This window comes from Felis catus, chromosome D4 (assembly GCF_018350175.1).
Source record: "Felis catus isolate Fca126 chromosome D4, F.catus_Fca126_mat1.0, whole genome shotgun sequence".
In the NCBI taxonomy this organism is placed as follows: Eukaryota; Metazoa; Chordata; class Mammalia; order Carnivora; family Felidae; genus Felis; species Felis catus.
Window position 1 is genome coordinate 32,289,228 of NC_058380.1, and position 19,873 is coordinate 32,309,100.

The window sequence follows — 19,873 nt, forward strand, 5'->3', positions numbered from 1 at the left end:
GCAGGCTATAAAAATTATATACAACCTAAAACAATATGCTTCATGAAAGAAGGTAATATTTATGTATTACAATACAGACTGCCAGTTCCTTTGTAATATCCATTCTCTCCTGAACCAATAAAAGTAACAGAATCCCAATATGTAAGGGGGCAGCAATGTGCCCATCTAGTGAAAACCACATTTCTCCAGGCCACTTGTAGATAGATGTGCTCAATGAAGAATAAAGTTGCTGAGTTGGGGCTTCCAAAAGTTGGGGCTTCTTTAAAGTGCAGCGTTGGTGGTATTGTGGTGAGCAGAGCTGCCTTCCAAGACTCTTTAAAGAGGGCTTATTTAGCTAGCAGCACCCTTTACACTGCCCCTTTTCTTCTTTCTGGGTACAGAGGTCATGGTGAAAGCCCCAGCAGTCATTTTGTGACCATGAGGACCAAGACCTCATGGTGAAGATGGTACAGAGCAAGGAGCTTGATACTATCTCAGAATTGCTGTAACATCCCTGAACTTAACACTATGTAAGAGGACAAATGTTTTTCTTCTGTAATGTAAAACAGTGAACAATAGTGGCTTTAAAAAGTAGCTTTTTTAGGGACACCTGGGTGACTCAGTTGGTTAAGCATCCAACTCTTGGTTTCGGCTCAAGTCATGATCGCACAAGTCATGAGTTTGAGCCCCACATTAGGCTCTGAACTGAGAACACAGAGCCTTCTTGGGATTCTCTCTCCCACTCTCTGCCCTTTTCCTGCTCATGCTCTTTCTCAAAATACAAACTTTAATAAGGTAACAAGTGGCTTAAAAAGCTTTAAAAAGCCACAGTTTTATTTCAGCTTTTGTTATGTCAGGTGACTAGTATAATGCTATGTGTGTCTGTGTGAGAGGGATGAGTCACTGGACACTGACAGGGCCAGCTTCACCAGCACAGCAGGTGAGACTGGAGGATGTCCCTTGCCCTGTGGGCCTCTCACCTGTGGCACAGCTGCATCGCCTCAGCAGCTGCTGTAGCCTCATCCAGCAGGGATGCGTTGGCCATGTCCATGCCTGTGATGTCGCACACCATGGTCTGGTAGTTTAGTAAACTCTCCAATCTCCCCTGAGACACCTCTGGCTGATATGGAGTGTATTGGCTGATCCTGTGAGAGACATAAGAGGCCATGTCCAAACTCTGACTCCACTGTTGGGAAAAGCTCACAGAATGTCTTCATTTTGGAATTTATTAACTGAAAATTAATTTTGCCCCTCTTGAGAATTGTGTATCAGTAAGCTTCCCTTTGACCTTTGTTGGGTTTTTTTTCTTTTTCTTTTTTCAATTTTTTTTATTTTTTAAAATTTACATCCAAATTAGTTAGCATATAGTGAAACGATTTCAGGAGTAGATTCCTTAATGCCCCTTACCCATTTAGCCCATCCCGCCTCCCACAACCCCTGCAGTCACCTTCAGTTTGCTCTCCATATTTATGAGTCTCTTCTGTTTTGTCCCACTCCCTGTTTTTATATTACTTTTGTTTCCCTTCCCTTATGTTCCTCTGTTTTGTCTCTTAAAGTCGTCATGAGTGAAGTCATGATTTTTGTCTTTCTCTGACTAATTTCACTTAGCATAATACCCTCCAGTTCCATCCACGTAGTTGCAAATGACAAGACTTCATTCTTTTTGATTGCTGAGTAATACTCCATTGTATACCACAAGATGTATACCACATCTTCTTTATCCATTCATCCATCGATGGACATTTGGGCTCTTTCCATACTTTGGCTATTGTTGATAGTGCTGCTATAAACATGGGGGTGCATGTGTTCCTTGGAAACAGCACACTTGTACCCCATGGATAAATGCCTAGTAGTACAAGTGCTGGGTCGTAGGGTAGTTCTATTTTTAGTTTTTTGAGGAACCTCCCTACGGTTTTCCAGAGTGGCTGCACCAGCTCTCATTCCCATTCCCTTTGACCTTTGTAAGGAAGCTCAGAGATAAGTCATATTAACAATATTATCTTTTGCTTGGGTACATTCAGTATTTACATTTCTATCTCTTTAAGTTACTTTTTAATCTTACATTTCTTTTTTTATTAATCTTACCTTTCTATTTTAATAACCTTTTCATATCTATGTCCAGTAAAACCTTGAATTGAGAGTAACTTGAGCAAACATTTCTAATAAATTTTAACTTGACAAATGAGCTATGTCATGATTACAACTGAGACAATGGTTCTTGAAATTCACTGATATGCAAGTGCTTTGGATTACAACCATGTTTCTGGAACCAAGGTTTTACTGTATTTTATTATAAGCTGTCTCTTAAAATCCACTTGAAGCTACCTATAGTAACGTAAACAGAAGTTTTACTCCCTGTTATCTTTCTTCTAGCTAAAAGACTACCTCAATCACAGTTCACAATAGGAAAGAATCCAAGAATCTACTATTTAATACTCAAAACTTTTTGTTTAGGGGCACTTGCGTGGCTCAGTTGGTTAAGCACCTGGCTCTTGGTTTTGGCTTAGTTCTTGATCTCACAGTTTGTGAGTTTTAGCCCAGTGTCAGGCAGGCTTCTCATGGGGATTTTCTCTCCTCACTGTCTGCCTTTACCCCCCACCTTAAGTGCACGTGCACACACATGCATGGACTTTCTAAAATAAATGCTAAGAAAAAAAAAAAAATCAAGGATATAAATGGTTAGAAAGCAGCATAGATGTGAGTTCCACCCTTATATCCTCCAGTTACTAGCCAAAAATGGTTTATTAGGTATTTGAGTTAACCCACTTAGTGCCTTCATCCTTTTTTTTTTTTTTTCATTCCTTCATTCACTCATTCATCCATGTTATTACATGCCTACTAAGTGTCAAGAACCATATAATAAGATCTGGCAAGATCTTGATATCAAGGAGAACATATTGTAATGGGGAAAAAGTGATAATAAATGAAATTATTTCACCATGATAATATTTTAAAGAAACTAAAATAAGCTGATAAGATAGAGGGTAACTGAGAACGTGTGGTAGAGCTATCTTTTCACCAAGAATCTGTTCACTCTGACAACCACCAAAGTGGGATAGATTGGGGCCCACGCTCCCACATATGGTTGACATAACTCTATTTTTGTTCTTCCCAGCCAGGAAAGCATTAGGAAAAAAATTTAGGCTTTTTGTTTTGTTTTCACTTTTTCAAGCCTTATGCCTTTCTCTCCTCCTCTGGTAATCATGTACAGGATATTTCCATCCTTTTTCTTTTTTCTTTTTTGAAGGCTTTGAAAACAATACTTCTTATGTTGAGCAGAAGTGGGTGGGGGAACTTGCTTTACCAAGCAGTACAATGTCAAGACTTTGAAATAATTTTCCCAAAACTTTTATTGGTATAGCTGTGTATGTGTGTGTGTGTGTGTGTGTGTGTGTGTGTGTATACATGCACATGTGTGCGTGCGTGTGCGCACAGCAGAGTACATTTTTGTTTCAGTTAACTCCTTGAACAGCCTGCCTTAGCAACTCGGTTTGCCAAATTCTAACTGGGTGGTGAACTGGAATGAATGAGGCACACAATACATGTTGTAGACAAGTAGAAAAGGAATTTGAGTAGAAATGGGGTCACACAAAAGGCATAGACAAGGAGCAATTGTGACCTCACATCAGATAAGACTTTCACACACAGCATTGCCTGCCACCACAAAGACACGCTTAGTATGCCTGGCTAACATGAAACTTTATTCAGAGTCATTATTTTACATATTATAGACAGACACACAAACTTGCATACACGCACACACGAGCGTACACACAGATTAGCTAGTCCATCTAATGAAAGGGAGAGACCCAGTATATCCAATGACATATAATATACAATAGGAATACAGAGAGCAATGCTCCAAAGCACTGAAAGTTGAAAAATGAGGAACAAAATGAAGTGTCCACCGAAAAAGAATGATTGGACACTATACACACATAATACTATGCATTTACTAAAAATGATGGATAAAAGAATATTTCCTGACATGGAGATGTTCCCAATATATTAATTTTAAAAGTACAATGTAAAATTCCTTGACCCCTTTTTTATAAATTCATAAAAACAAGTAAACCAAAGTGTAAACTATAGTTTTCTCTGGGTGGTTTTTACTTCCTTTTTATTTTGTATTCTGAATATTAAAGACCTCTGCTACCATTTATTAATCACTTTATATATCAAGAATTTACAACCTTACACCTTTTCATTGTACAAAGTGAAAAACTCAGTCAACTGTCAAAAAAATAAAATCACTCATTATCCCAAAACTCCATTGTTATAATAGTTAACATTTACATACATTTCTTTTCTGTGTTTTTTTCTTTTTCTCTTTTGTGACAGGCACACTCAACTATTATGCTGTCCGTTTTTCTGTTGTGTTGTCTGTCTCTTGCTGATTTGTGACTTTTCTTTATAATTCTTTTTTCTCCAGCTTTATTGAGGTAATCAAAGCTGTATATATTTAAAGTATGCAATGTAATCATTTGATATATGTATACATTGTGAGATTACCAGTCGGTTAATTTACTCTCTTTTCTACATCATATATATGAGTAAATTAACTCATATATATACATATATGAGATATATATATATGAGATATATATATTATACATACATATATATATATATATATATATGTGTGTGTGTGTGTGTGTGTGTGTGTGTGTGTGTGTGTTTATTTTCAGGGGCACCTGGGTGGCTCAGTTGGTTAAGTGACCAACTTTGGCTCAGGTCATGATCTCACAGTTTGTGAGTTTGAGCCCCGCATCATCACACTGTGCTGACAGCCCAGACCCTAGAGCCTGCCTTGGACTCTGTGTCTCCCTCTCTCTCTCTCTCTGCTCCTCCACTCATGCTGCCTCTCTCTCTCTCTCTCTCTCTCAGAAATGAATAAACATTTAAAAAAATAATAGCAAATTTTTATTTTCAAAGAGAGAGAGTACAAGCGACCAGGGAGGGGCAGAGTCCCAAGCAGACTCTACACTGTCAGGGCAGAGCCTGACATGGGGCTCAAGCCCACAAAACCGTGAGATCATGACCTGAGCTAAAATAAAGAGTTGGATGCTTAACCTATTGAGCCACGCCAAATGCCCCCATATTTATATTTAAAGTAAGACTATGCCCTATGTACATTTTTCTTTTTATTTTTTTAATTTTACTTTTTTGTTTTTATTATGTACTACATTGATACACTGCATAACCTTCTAGAAAGGGCAGATGAGCATAACTCAATTATTCTTCATCAGTCAGGAAAAGGCTTCTTCAATCAATATTCTCCAAACACTTTGACACATAGTAACGATTAACTCCAGAGATGTGCCTATCTCTTTGCATCAGAGTCCACTGATACGGATAATAGGCAACCCTTTTTTCCTTGCCCTCGTTACAGAACCTTTGGATGTACGCAGTGGCGCATGCCAGGGATGACCAAGCACACTACCATGATGCCGATCCCGGGCAGAATCTCGAACCACCTGGTGCCGCGGCTGCCAGGACCAAGCCCTTCCTTCCTGACCCCTAAAGGTGACCCTATCTTGGACCCTTCCCGGTAGGCTCCTGTAAATTTTTCTATACTGATTTTAGAAAATACTGATTTTCTATACTGATTTTTTCTATACTGATTTTCATTAACATTATTCCATGGACAATTTCTAATAACTTCATTATTCTACAACATAATTTTAATTGTTATGTGGTATTAAATCATTTTATTTACCATAAATTCCCTTCAAATTAAATATTGCTTTGTGTTTTAAATATTAGAAATAGCATAACAGTGAACAGCCTTCTCTTTGTCTTATTTCCTTTGGATAATTTCTTAAAAGTGAATTTTGAATTGTATATGAAAATTAGTTTTAAGGTTCTCAGTATATATTGCCATGTCCCTCTCCAGAAAGAACATATCTGTATGTACTCTTAAGTAGTATAATGATTCACAGATTTCTCTGCATTATCATGACACTAAATATTAATATGCCCTGGGTTTCAACCTTAATTCTTTAACTTACTACCTGTGAACTGGGACAAGTAACTAAATCTCTCTGCCAATTTTTCTTGGTGATAACATCACCTATATCATGTTTTCTTCACACTCAAAGGAGATTAATATATATAAAGTATTTGGAAACGGTAAAATCCTACCTAAATGTTAGTTGTTTTGAAAAGTTGTGTTTTCCCCCTATTTTGATCTTTAAGAGGATTTACATATAGTTCTACTCAGATATTATTAGATATTTCTACTTGGAAAGTTTTTTTTTCTCCCCCTGGAAATTTATCACATCTTGTGTCAGCCTCACATTGCCTATTCTTCCTCCAACTAGATCCCCCAAACAAACTAGTTTCTCTTCCGGAATATTCTTATTCCTTCAGAGGTACTCTGCCAATTCTCAAGGTAGAAAATACAGTTTTTTTTGAGCTCAAATAATGATTAATTCCCATAGTCTTCCTTCCAATGCCTTATATCCACCGCTTGTTCTTTATCGCCTTACTGCCCTGATGCTGATGCTGTCCTTAGAACAGGAAACTATTGAATATCTGTGGTGCAGATGTGTGCTGTATTTGACTTCCTTGCTTAAATGGGGATGTCTCCCCATTACCTGCAGGAAAAAACCCCATACCTCCCAAGCACAGTCCTTCATACCAGAGACTGTGCTGTTCCTTTCATAAGAGACTTTGAGATTTAATATTCTCTTCCGTTGTTCATCTTTTCTCACTGTGCTCATCACTTCATAAGCCCAAACTTGGGCTGATGCTAACTAGCACTGCTAAAGGTAGAGAGATATAATTTTTTCTTGCAAAAAAATAACATATGATCCCACTTCTTTTACTTGTGAACTTCCTTTATAGTCTACACATTTTCTACAGTACTGAAATAACTGGCATTAAAGGTCTTAACAAGCATCTATTTAAAAAATTCAGTTCAGTGAGTCTGAGGCCCAAGGATACTAGAAAACCCTCATTTCAGGGGAAAAATGTTAACACAGAGCCTGCTGTAATACATGCTTCAATTAGACAAAATACACTGATTAAGAAAGTGTGTCTGTAATCTACATTTTTCTTTACTTCTTTTCTTTTTTAAAGGTTTTATTTTTAAGTAATCTTTACACCCAATGTGGGGCTCAAACTCACAACTTCAAGATCAAGAGTTGTGTGCTCCACCAACTGAGCCAACCAGGTGCTTCTACATTTTCTTTATTTCAACTATTTAACTGAATTCATTTCTGTTTCTTGTTGTATTTTAATTTTTTTTTTTTAAAGCATCTGCACATCCAAGAAGGCATTTTGTCTGGCTCAAACAGGATGTTTGATATATTCAACTTGGCATTAACATTTATTCAAAATAATCAGTATTTTCATGATTTGGGGCTGTGACTTCCTCGTAGAATTGAGAAAGAAGATGATGGTGGGTTTTGAGGTAGGACAAACATTCATTAGATTCTGTCATTTTAATCCCAGTGCCAAAGTTACACAAAACAGAAATAGGTACAAAAAAATATGTTTTTTTTTATATTAGTTACTGATGTTATCAGCAGTAAAAGATTTGTAGCAGTGGACCCCAGAAAATAAAATTCTGGACCTGATGTAAATTTTCTTGTAAGAGCCCCAATGTTTGTATTCTTTTGAAGCTATGTTGTCCATTTATTTTCACCTCACGTTACCGGAATTTGTTGGCTCCGTCTCTATGGAAACCATTCAGAAGGATGATAATGTGAAATCTCATGTGCACAGCCCTCTCTATCAGTGCTGGTGAGGTACAATATTACCCTGTGATTCAAATCCGCTTTCAGTAAATGGAAAAGAATAATATGTAAAATGTGCCCCAAAACCAGGACTGAAAATCACAAACAACATTGGCTCCCTCTCAAAATCCTGGCTGCTCCTAAAGTAAATTAACACATCCACTCACAGCCAGGAAGCAATATGGTGAATATTCTCTATGGCCACCAAGAGTGAAGGACCTTGGCCACTATTCAGAAATGCTGAAGCTCATTCATGTACTTTTGAGGCTTATTTTGTAAGGGGAAAGAGAGACAGACCATTTGCATTTGGAGTTTATCATTCAAACTTTTATCAAAACCAATAGTGGAAAACATGCCTCAGCAATGCAAATACATTCTCTCACACATACCAAAAGCAAAGCAACAACAACAAAACACAAACAACTCTACCTCTTTGATAGTTCTTTCCTGTTCTCTTACTAATGAAGGAATGGAGCATGTTCAAACTAAAAGCTGTGGCCAGGGATCTGGCGCCTATAATGATGGGACACAAGTAACTGCATCTAGGACAAAGCACTCTGAGCAACCAGGTCTGCTTTGCATTCATGCAAAAGCAGAAAATGATGCAAAGGTGCTGTGCTCCCATACATGCAGGATAACTTCTGTGCTGACCCGCACAAATGCTTTTTCCTCAGAACTACAGGTCTGGACTTGAGGCAGCAGATAACTGTCATCTGTACTGATAGCAAAACACACCTCCAGCCCCTCACAGACTCAAACACACAGAAACCAGTTATGCTTGTGGGTGGTATGCAGGCAAGTATAAGTTCCCATGTCATAAACAGTAGCCACAGCAGGTTTATTCCTGGTGCTAAGAACACTTTGTGCAAAGTTTAAGTAGGACATTTTCAAGATGCCAAAATTGTCAAAAAATTTGTATTCTTAGATGGGTCTGCATCTTTGTATGTGTGTGTGCATATGTGCATGTATGTGGTGTGGTATGTGTACAAGCGGTAGCTTGATGTTTTAAGGAGAGAATGAGGGGGTAGGGAGGGAGTGAGCAGGATCTCAGTGGAATCCGGGAAATGAAAAATTACAAAAATCAGAAAGGAGTGTGAACTCATCTGGTTTTGCTAACTGGTGCTCAGAAGTTAGCTCTTTCCCTCCCACAGAGGGCCCTATCTTCATGTGCTGACTACAACAAAACAGTACATTTTTTGGCAGCTCCTGAGTTTTTGGGGGGTATGAGGGTTACATATTTGTTTTTAAGGTAAAAAAAAATGGATTAATCAATGTCTCAATAGTCTGTCCTAGGGTGGCAGGTAAAGAGCCACTTATATAAAGCCATTATATAGAAATGAGAATTCTGATCACTGAGAATTCAAATTAAATTTAAAATTTATTGCTGTGGAGCATGTCCTTTGGTATTTCAAAAGCTCACGTTGGGGCAACTTATGATTTCCCATAGAGAAGCCTACCTTCCCTTTACTAAAGTTGATTTTTTTACATATGCTAACCTAAAAGACAATCTTTACATCTTGCTATAATTACCTTTGAATTGCAGAGGCAATTGCTTACTCTATCCTCACATGATAATTGGTAGTACTAGAAATTAAAGTTACTTCTTATATCATCAGGTGCCAAGCATTGAAACTTGTTTTTAAAATTTTTTTTACTGGTTTTTTTTTTTTTTTTTTTTTTTTTGAGAGAGAGAGAGAGAGAGAGTGTGTGAGCTAGGGAGGGGCAGAGAGAGAGGGAGACACAGAATCTGAAGCAGGCTCCAGGCTCTGAGCTGTCAGCACAGAGCCTGACATGGGACTTGAACTCAGAACTGTGAAATCATGACCTGAGCTGAAGTCAGAGGCTTAAAGGACTGAGTCACCTAGTCGCCCTAGGAAATTCAATTTTATCTGCCATTTCCTCCTTTTCTTTGTTCTCCATATCACTATGGAAGGGAGAGTGAAATTGGGGCTCCAGGAAACTGAGTAAATAGGTTTCTAGAGATTAGGCTTTGATAAGATTGCCTTTTTCTTATAATTTACTAAGATATTGAGCAGAAAGAGGGAGACAGAGGATCCAAAACAGTCTTCATGCTGTGAGTGCAAAGCCCAATACAGAGCTTGAACTCACAACCCTGAGATCGTGACTGAGCTGAAATCAAGAGTTGACCCTTAACCAACTGAGCCACCCAGGTGCCCCTTGAAACTTATTTTTAAATATTAACTGGCACTATATATATTAATGTAAAACCATGTTAATTTACTCAATTTTTCAGCTTGTACTTCCTGGTATGTCTGTGTATTATTACAGTTTCAGGTTATTTATATTTGATGTTTTATAAAACTCAAGTACAGCTATACTTATGGACCAAAGAAATGGCATCTGCATACTTGTTATACATGCCTACATAATTAAAAAAAAAAAAAAAGTTATTTCTGACAGCAACTAACTCAAAAAAAAGTCATCTGGGAATTATCATTGCCTCCACACTTCTGTTTCTACACCAGAAATAAGTGCATACATTCCTTTTGAGACATCAATTGAAATACAATTTCATATTCAAACATTCACACTTCAAATAAAGTGTATGCGATGATAGTGATCCAAAACCAAGAGAAAGAAAGGCCCAGGTATCCCCATCTTTCCTCCTCTATAGTCAGATAATATTTCCCACTGGGCAGAAGCAGCAGATGGCCTGGTCTGTTCTCAGGCTCCTTTGGAGCCATGACCTCTGCCTATCAAGAAATATCCAAGGTGTTTTCTTATTTAGTATTGAGATGTGAACCTCTGTTTTGTTCTTCTTATCATACAGCCAACTGCAACGGAAAATAACAAAATAGCATGGATGTGGACTTGGGTGTTTTCCTTAAGTGTTGGGGAAACACTTTCAGAGTTGTGCAAACAGTAGCAGCAAGAGTGGGCAGAACAGGGGAACACACACACACACACACACACACACACACACTAGCACGCACACCCCTAGAATAGGAATGAGTTTCCTAATTGGTGAGATAAGAACAGAGCAAGCAACTGAGTATGTGCAGCTCTATCCCTTCTTTTACTGTTTCTAGAAGAGCCTGTTCACAGAATACATGTGTTCTCTTTCGCTACAAAGTGTTAAATAATGAAGCTGATATTTTAATCTCCATTTACCTAATACTATGTCTGCTTTTGCCATTGATTATGAACACAGAATATTGGGGGAAGGAGGTAAAGGACACTCCTAAAATCCTGAGAAGGCAATGGACTAAGATTCAGACTCACAGAGTAAGCTCAGACGTAGGCTTAAAAAAAAAAAAACAAAAAAAACAAAAAAAACATAACCTTAAAATCCCGGTGTCTCCGAAGAATAAAGCCCTGAATCTGTCCACCTACAAGTTGACATCTTGCTCAATGTGCTTACAAAGACAGAATGAACATTATATTGGAACAGATTAACACCATCGACATTTTAGAGCTCTAGAATGTTTTAAGGGAATAAAAGTGGGAAGAACCTCAACATTTTCTTTACATTTAAGTAAGGAAATTTCCCAAACCAGAGAAAGCCAGGTAGGTTCCTGGAGGTTAGAGACAACATAGGAGTGTAGGTGTTAGTGTATAAGTTCTGATGCTCCAAGGGGGAGGAGGGCATGGGAAAATGGAGGGGAATAATGCAAATCAAAGCACAGTACTCCTGTATTCAATCAACTAATACATTACCATCCTGCATTCTCCAGTAAGTTCCGCAAAATTGTCTGTGGCACAGAGCAGTTATAATAGCCCATGCCCATATACGATCTCCAGATCTGGTTTTTGCTGGATATGGCATGCAGAGTTGTAAGGATTTCATTTTCACCTGATTGTAAGAAAGAGAGAAATATTATAGGCAAAAAATATCGCAAAAGAAAGCTTTAATTATAGTTGAAGACCTTTATTTCATTTGAATATACCCTATATATGAAAACAGCTATCTGGAAAATATAAGAATCAATCCCTTAACAACACTAAGGACTAAATGTAGAAATCTCAAAAATCTACAAAATAGTACTCAATTACTCCTCAAAGTTGGTTCCTCACAATTTTTTTTTTGGCTCCCCTTTTTTGGCTTTGTTAGAATTACCCAATTTTAATACTTGCCTCATTCCAACTTTCCTCTGGTTCCTTTACATTTCTGTGGTATTTACACCAAATAAAAATTCAGTTTTCTCTTAGTAAAGTACTGTTTTCCCTTTTAAATTGCCTTATACCAATATTGGCATAAGTCTTAAAAATACATGACCTATATTTTTCTCTAAAACTCCTCTACTAACTCTGATGCTTTTCCCTTTGTATCACTGACAGGGCTACTTATTTATTTTTTTAAGGTTATTTATTTATTTTGAGAGAGATAGAGACAGCATGTGCGAGCAGGGTAGAGGCAGAGGGTGGGGGGGAGGGAGAATCCCAAGCAGGCTCTGAGCTGTCAGCGCAAAGTCTGACATGGGGCACGAACTCACGAACCATGAGATCATGACCTGAGCCAAAACCAAGAGTCAGACACTTAACCGACTGAGCCATCCAGGCACCCTTGAAAGGGCTACTTATAAAAAGCTCTTCACCCAACAGTGTAAAATATTAGTTGTCATAAAAGATGTAGTTAAAAAAAAATGTTTTTAGTGTTTATGCATTTTTGAGAGACAGAGTGAGAGCAGGGGAGGGACAGAGAGAGAGAGAGAGAGACGGAGTCCGAAGTAGGCTCCAGGCTCCCAGCTGTCAGCACAGAGCCCCATATGGGGCTTGAACTCAGGAACTGTGAGATCATGAACTGAGTGATAGTAGAATGCTTAACCAACTGAGCTGCCCAGGCACCCCATAAAAGATGCAGTCTTAACCAGAATTCCCATTAGAGCATTTAGATAATTGAAAAGGAAGTACAAAGTTTTTGGTACAGGTGCGACCCTATTTGGGGTCATTCATATAATAATAACAAAATAATAATCGCATTTGACATTTGAACATTACTCTTTGCCAAGAATTGCACCAAATGCTTTTCATGCAGCTAAGGAATCTAAGGCATGAACAGGATCACTGGCCCAAGGCTACATGGCTTTTAAATTGAATGGTTACAACCCAGTTTATCTAACTACAGATTCTACACTTTCCCTCCAGGTACAGACCTGCTACAGGTACAGCACTTATACTGATAGTTTCCAGATACAAATGACCTTACATGGTTCTTTCTCTGCCTTTCTGCATATAGATGCATCATGTTGCTAAAAATTTAACTACTTGGGCAAATGTCTGGCTCTTTTAAGATCTTCTCAGGGACTCAGTCACTTACATCTTAGAATTATCTGATTTTATTGTTACTATATCAGAGAAAAATATACAGCCGTCTCTAAAATGGCCAACTGGCTAGAAGGATGCTTCACTTTCTTTTAACCTTTCTGAACTCTATGTGAATATTACTCTCATTACTCCTTTATCCTCAAAGAAAGCACTTTTACCCTCCAATCTACCTTCCCACTCCACATGCTTTCACAAGAAATACATTTACAAGAAATGTATCATTTTGCCAGACTAAGTTAAAGAGAAGACAGGGTTTTTTTCTTAATTTGTTTATTTTTGAGAGAGAGAGAGAGACAGAGCACGAGCAGGGGAGGGGCAGAGAAAAAGGAAGACACTAAATCTGAAACAGGCTCCAGGCTCCAAGCTGTCAGCAGAGTCTGACGCGGGGTTTGAACCCACAAACCATGAGATCATGACCTGAGCCGAAGTCGGGTGCTTAACTAACTGAGCCACCCAGGTGCACCAAGAGAAGACAGTTTTGTTACCTGAGTAAATATCATTCAACTGACTTATGATAGACAACCTTGCCTTATTCCATTGAAAGTCTAGGAATATGTGAAGTTCAATAAACCAATATCTGAGGAGATATAGCATACTTAGCAATTATGCAAGAAATCCAATCACTTACCAAAGTCTTAGGATAGAGTGATTGAGAAGTCCATTAGGAGGTGGGATAGACTAGCAGTGCCTGGCGGGCCCACTATTCAGCAAGGCCAGCTTCAATTAAGATCCTATAAAAGAGGGACGGGTCCCTTTTCCATATTATGTCATGAGGACAAAAGGTCTACCATCCAAATGAGAACAGTCTGTGAAGGACTTTATCTGTCAAATCAAGAGTTTAATGTTTAGGAGTAACAGAGTACTAAATAATATGATCTTTTCCACATTATAGAAAGAAAATTGTAATGATACTGTGCCTAGGTCAGAGAGGAGACCCTGGAAACAGGGAGGTATGGTAAGAAGCCAGTACATTAGTCCAGGAGGGAGATGGGCAAAGAAGTCCTGTGAACTGTGTCCTAAGATGTTGAAGTCCTAACCCCCGATTCCTATAAATGTGATCTCATTTGGAAATAGGGTTTCAGTAATGTAATCAAGTTAAGATGAACTCAGGCTATATTAGGGTCAGCCCTAATTCAATGACTGGTGTCCTTGTAAGAAAAGGGAAATGTGGATATAGAGCAACACATCACCATGTAATGACAGAAGCACTATAGGATCAACAAGCCTTGCTTCTCAAGCTTGACTTTTTTTCTTATTTTAGTGATTAAAGTTTTCCCCCCCCCTTAAAAAATTGGACTGAGGATCAAATGAATTAATGGGAATTGCAGGAAGAGGAACCCCAGAGACATAATAATATGGCTGCAGTCAACTGAGTACTACCCCTCTCTGCTCCCGTAATTTTTCATCTGGAGCTCTCTTGGCTAGTAACCTCTATGCTTCTCGGTCTTCTCTATAATTAATTATTTTGCTCTTCACTTATGCCAGTGGGCCTTTAAATTTCTTCAAGTGTTTCATTCAAGTGTGTAAGGCATAATGGCAGCTATAAGGGATATAGATATCTATCTGAAGACCTTGAACTGATGTGGAATGTGCCAGTGGGTACCTGGCTAGTCTGGGTTCATGTCTTCTTTTCCTAACTGTTTAAGGCATATGGCCAGGACAGGACCAGCGCTTGGGTAGCAGGGGCTGCTGGAAAGAGGGGAGCTGGGCTCTAGTTGAGGCACCCACTGGGCTCTACCCTGGACAGCTCTGCTAAGAGGTATGAGAGAATGGGTTTTCCTGCAGAAGGAAAAATCAGATCCCTCCACCATTCTAGCTGAGATTTTGGGGTCTCCAGATACATTATCAGCATCCTTCATAACTGCCACTATCTCTTACACACTACACACACACACACACACACAGACACACACACATACACACACACACACACACACACACACACACACACACACACACACATACACACACACAATACCCAGAGCATGAAAATGATCAAACTTGAGACAATGAAGTTTCTAATCCTATAACAGATTTATTCTAGTCCTCACTGGACCAAACTGCCAAAGCACTCATGTGCTCTACCACTATTCAGCTTGGGGCTAACACAAATGTTCCCCATTTGGCTCTCATCATAGCTGGTCTTTACAACCAATTTTACCTTCTCTTGGAAAGAAAGTGAGTTAATAGAATGTACACCAAGCTAATTGACACTGCTGAGACATCAAGAGTAGGGTAGTTACTTGGCCACACTTTTCAAAGTGAGAATGGTGTGGAAGTCTTTCTCATTCTCTCATCCATTGTTCATCCTGAAGACACTTCCCACCTGGAGACCAAGGCAGTTTGTGACTTGAAGAACAAAGCTGCTCCTTTATTGTGATAAAATCAAGACTTCAGGCTGCATCAGTCACATATCATAAAAAACATTCCCAGACACACAGCTTAGTGGGTAAGTGCCTGAATTGTTTCAAATGTCTGTTCACTGCTCACCATTTCTCATACCCACTAATGAAATCTCACTTTGGCCCAATTAGCAAAAGAGCCAACCCCATGTATTTAGGAGTCCAGAGTTTGAATTACTATGTTAAATGATGCCAACCAGATCCAATGGACATTGAGAAAAGGAGGAAAGAGGAAAGGTCCACAATTAGAGATCTACCTACTGAACCTATCTCAAATGGAACCTAGCAGAATCAGTTTCTAAGGGCAAGTTTTGGGGCATGATTGGTCTAAATAAAAGCCAAAATCCTAAGCATGCAAATCTACCACTGCACTTCACACTAGATTTAGATTCCTTTCTCTCTTGGAACAGAATTCCTTTCTAGGGAAAATAGTGTAGGATCTATAACTGTAAAGTGGCAGTCTTTTCCCCCTACCTAGTAAGAGAAGCATTATAAAGAGGCAGTTGTGCCATCCAAACCTTGGGCAGCATGGCCCAAGGAGAACTCTGTGGACAAGACAGAGAGGAAAAAGATTCCATCTCCCCCAGAGCAAACCCCACAACAGTGCACATTCCTCACTCTTCCTTCCAATGTGACAAAAACAGCTTCCTTCTGTAACCAGACCCAATTCCAGTAACTGTTTTCCTTAATGAGAATGGCAGTGAAACTAGGGGGGAAATGAGACAGAAAGAGAAAGGGAGTGTCCATTAAGAAACACTTGGAGACAAGTGTCATTCTTCAAATGCTTTCCTATAGCCTCCCAGGGGAGCAGCTAGTCTCACTATTGTGCCCCTCCCCACCCCCAGCCATGAAAGTCCCCAGGCAATCCTTCAGGAATTCAAGCAGTAAGTTCTTTTCTTATGGAACAAACCCTGCTTCTGACCTTGTTTACTAGTCTGCTTCTGAGCATTGCATAATGCCCTGGTTCTAATGTACCAAGAACAGAGTTCAGTGGCCTGAGCACTGAGTCCCTAAAAATCTACAGGTGGGTCTCACACTGCTCCTCTTGCTGTTCCTCTTTGCAAAATTCAGAATGAACACTTTCTTGTTACATAATTCCATGTAAGAGACTTTCCAATAGTGACTCCCTTCTGTCACCAGCACATAAAATATCAAGGAGGGCTTTGTACTAACCACTACACTAAATAAATACTTTCTAACAGGAATAAACTAATTTAGCTATTAAATACTCAGTGCACTCTAGGCCCAGATTATAATTTTTCATGTGTGTGAATTTTGACAAAAATTGGAAAAATATCATTAGAATAGACAGGCAAGGCAGGCTGTATGGGTTAATATTCTTGTGGCTTCAAAACACATGCATACACACAGTTCCCTCTTATGCTTTAACCTATCACCCCTAACACATAACCCCATGATTACTTTTTGTGTCAGTTATATGAAAAAAATGTATCCATGCTTTGCTTCTGGTTTTTGACAATCTAAAAATATTAGGCATGTTTCCATTGAGAGTATATATGATTCTGCCATTTATATTAAAAAGAGAATACATATGTATATGCAATCTATTAACATCTCTTGAATGATTCTCAAGAAACTAATAAGAAGAGGGGCGCCTGGGTGGCGCAGTCGGTTAAGCGTCCGACTTCAGCCAGGTCATGATCTCGCGGTCCGTGAGTTCGAGCCCCACGTCAGGCCCTGGGCTGATGGCTCAGAGCCTGGAGCCTGTTTCCGATTCTGTGTCTCCCTCTCTCTCTGCCCCTCCCCCATTCATGCTCTGTCTCTCTGTCCCAAAAATAAAAATAAAACGTTGAAAAAAAAAAATTAAAAAAAAAAAAAAAGAAACTAATAAGAAGAGACTGAAGAGGTCTTGCTTTTTCCTATTTATCTTTGTTTTAAAATTTTGGACAATATTTCTATAATACTCAAAAACTAAAAATTAAATTAAAATGTTATGTGCAGAACAAAATCCTTCTTGGTGAAATCTATGAACGTAGACACCTATCAGTTGCCACAGTGGCCAAAAGTCCACAGAGCATTTTCCGAGAAATTCAGCAGCACCCAACGCAGAACAGTCACTCAACCAGTGTCAGAGCCTCCCTCCCACTCCCTGCCCTTCGTGTACTTGGCAAGATACTCAGAAAAGGTCGCCAAGGAAATCATCAGGACTGAAAACCAACACAGTCATATTTGAATTTGCCCAGAAAGACCTTTTTCTGCCAGAGACTGAAGGGGAAAGCTGGGGCCAGCATGTTAAGACACAGAATGCCTTAGCATATTTTTCTTGCCAACCTGCAGATCCTTGGCTTCAAAGCTGCTCAGAAAACAATTGGGTAGGGTCGAAGGTCTCAATCAAGATAAACAGACCATGAATATTCAGATAGCATTTGTCAGGACATTTTTGGATTTTCTGAATGGAAGCTGGAGTTTGTATACAAATTCCATGCTAATCTGTAGCCTTTCGGTAGCATCACCTAATCATTTGCAGCACCCCTCTTCCTCCCCCATAACACCCTGGCTTCAATCCACTTACCCAGCCCATAAACCCTACTCCCTCTTGTCAAGTTTCCTCCCCACCAATGAAAGATAGTTTCACAACCAAAGTCTGTGAATTACAGAATCTCTTTATTCCAGGAAGGTAAACCAATTCATAAGCTCTGTGTGGTGTAGAAAAATGCATGGAAACTCTTTGAATTGGAAACTCTTTGAGACTGGCAGAGGGACACCCACCCTACATGACAAGATGTGGTTGGGACAGCACCATGCAGGCCTGACTTGGGGCTCTGATCCACTTGGCCCTAATCCTGCCAGGTTCTTCCCCATCTTCTTTCTAAGTTAATTAACACACCATCACACCCAGACCCTCATTACCCTCAGGGGTTAGAGCCATCCAGCAGGTACCTCCAAAGTCAAAAGGAGCTGAGGCAAGTTCAATCTTTGTTTGCAATGGCTCCTTGGTCCCTTGTCTCCACAGGAGACAGCTCTTCCCCTACAGCTCTTCTTATTCACTCAAAACATATATAAGATTCAAGATCTTACTACTAGCTGTAAGAAAACCAGAACAACATCCCACAGTGGGGAGGTGAAGAGAAGGGGCACCATGTCTCTTATTTTCTCCTCAGCCTTGGGTCACACTACTTTCTGTGAGAGGCCTCCTCCACCACATCTTTTTGTTTAATCTATGAACATTTTTTAAAGAAATATACAGAGAAACATTACAATTCATATTTATCTGGAATACCAGTTTACCTATGTAATCAAGCCAAATGGTAAATTTGAAATCAGAATCAGAGTGCAAGTCCTGGATTATTTGTTTTTCCCCATTGCTGCCTTGCGGGGACATTGTTATAGCCAGCAGAACAAAACCAAGGGAAGAATATGTTCTAGGAGTCCAATTCAAACAATTTAACATGCTTGCAGGAAAGAGATCATTTTTTATCGATCAAAGGAATAGGCATAGGGAGAAATTTATAGTCCAACCCAGAACCTTACCCACTAAATTATAATCTCTTTATGAGCAGGGGCATAGCGGGTTGCTAGGCACATAGTAAGTGCTCAGAAAATATGGGTGGATCAAGGTGTTGCAATGAAAACTCACCTAAACTCCCACATATAGCTAGCTCAATATTCACAATAAATAATCACCCATCACAGAATCCCATGATGACAAATCAATGCACAAACTGTTCTCACATTTAGTTCAACTGCATCCTTAAAAGTTTGGGCTTCAGAGAAACGTTTATAAATGGAAATTCAGCTATTAAGCAAGTTCTGTGAAATAATGCACTACATTAACTCATTAATGCAATAATTTCAGAATCTCAGAAATTGTATTTCTTCATTGCTTAATCAGTATGTTGATGCTCTAGATATTGAGAATCCTTACTAAAATTGTTTACATTTTTGTAAAAATACTGTTTATGTGTGTGTAAAATTATGAGGTTTCTTCCTACACAGATGTTCACAATAGCTATTCTGGACCTTCCCACTTTTCTTTAATGTTCAGTCTCCCACTTCCTGTCTCTTACTCAGATCATCAGACAGGCAACCTCTCAACACTTACTTCAGAATGTCCTTACACCCTCAGGTGGACTTCATTCCCTTTTATGCCTAAGAAAGGTCCAGAATATGACAATAGGGCACAGAACACCCTACCTCCAGCCTTTGGAATTATTTCTCCTCAGACTGTTCTGCCTCCCTTTTACATGCTCTATTTCCCAACATCCTGGCTTCCACATTTCTTCCCATATTCCATCTCTAGGAAATCTCACTCCCATGAATTCATTTAGAAGACTCACGAAATCTGGAACTCCATCTCTCAACTCATGTTTCTGACTATTACTTCAACATTTCCAAATGCATGTTCCATGAACACCTCAAACACAATTCTGCTCAAACAAGAGCATAATCTCTACTTCCTCCAGTACCCTCTTCTTGTCCTGTTCCTTCTCTTAATAAGATTAC

General features: G+C 39.1%; 1 protein-coding gene across 2 annotated transcripts in view; it reads right to left on the reverse strand.

Annotated features, from left to right (window-relative positions):
• The window catches only part of GLDC (glycine decarboxylase), a 105,536-nt gene that overhangs the window by 72,662 nt on the left and 13,001 nt on the right, over positions 1–19,873 (reverse strand). For both annotated transcript variants that reach the window (XM_011288328.4, XM_045042922.1), the window contains exons 3-4: positions 11,400–11,535; positions 960–1,124 (exon numbers count right to left, since the gene is read on the reverse strand). In XM_011288328.4, coding sequence (XP_011286630.2) covers positions 960–1,124; positions 11,400–11,535 — 301 coding nt within the window. The remainder of the gene's footprint in view (positions 1–959; positions 1,125–11,399; positions 11,536–19,873) is intronic.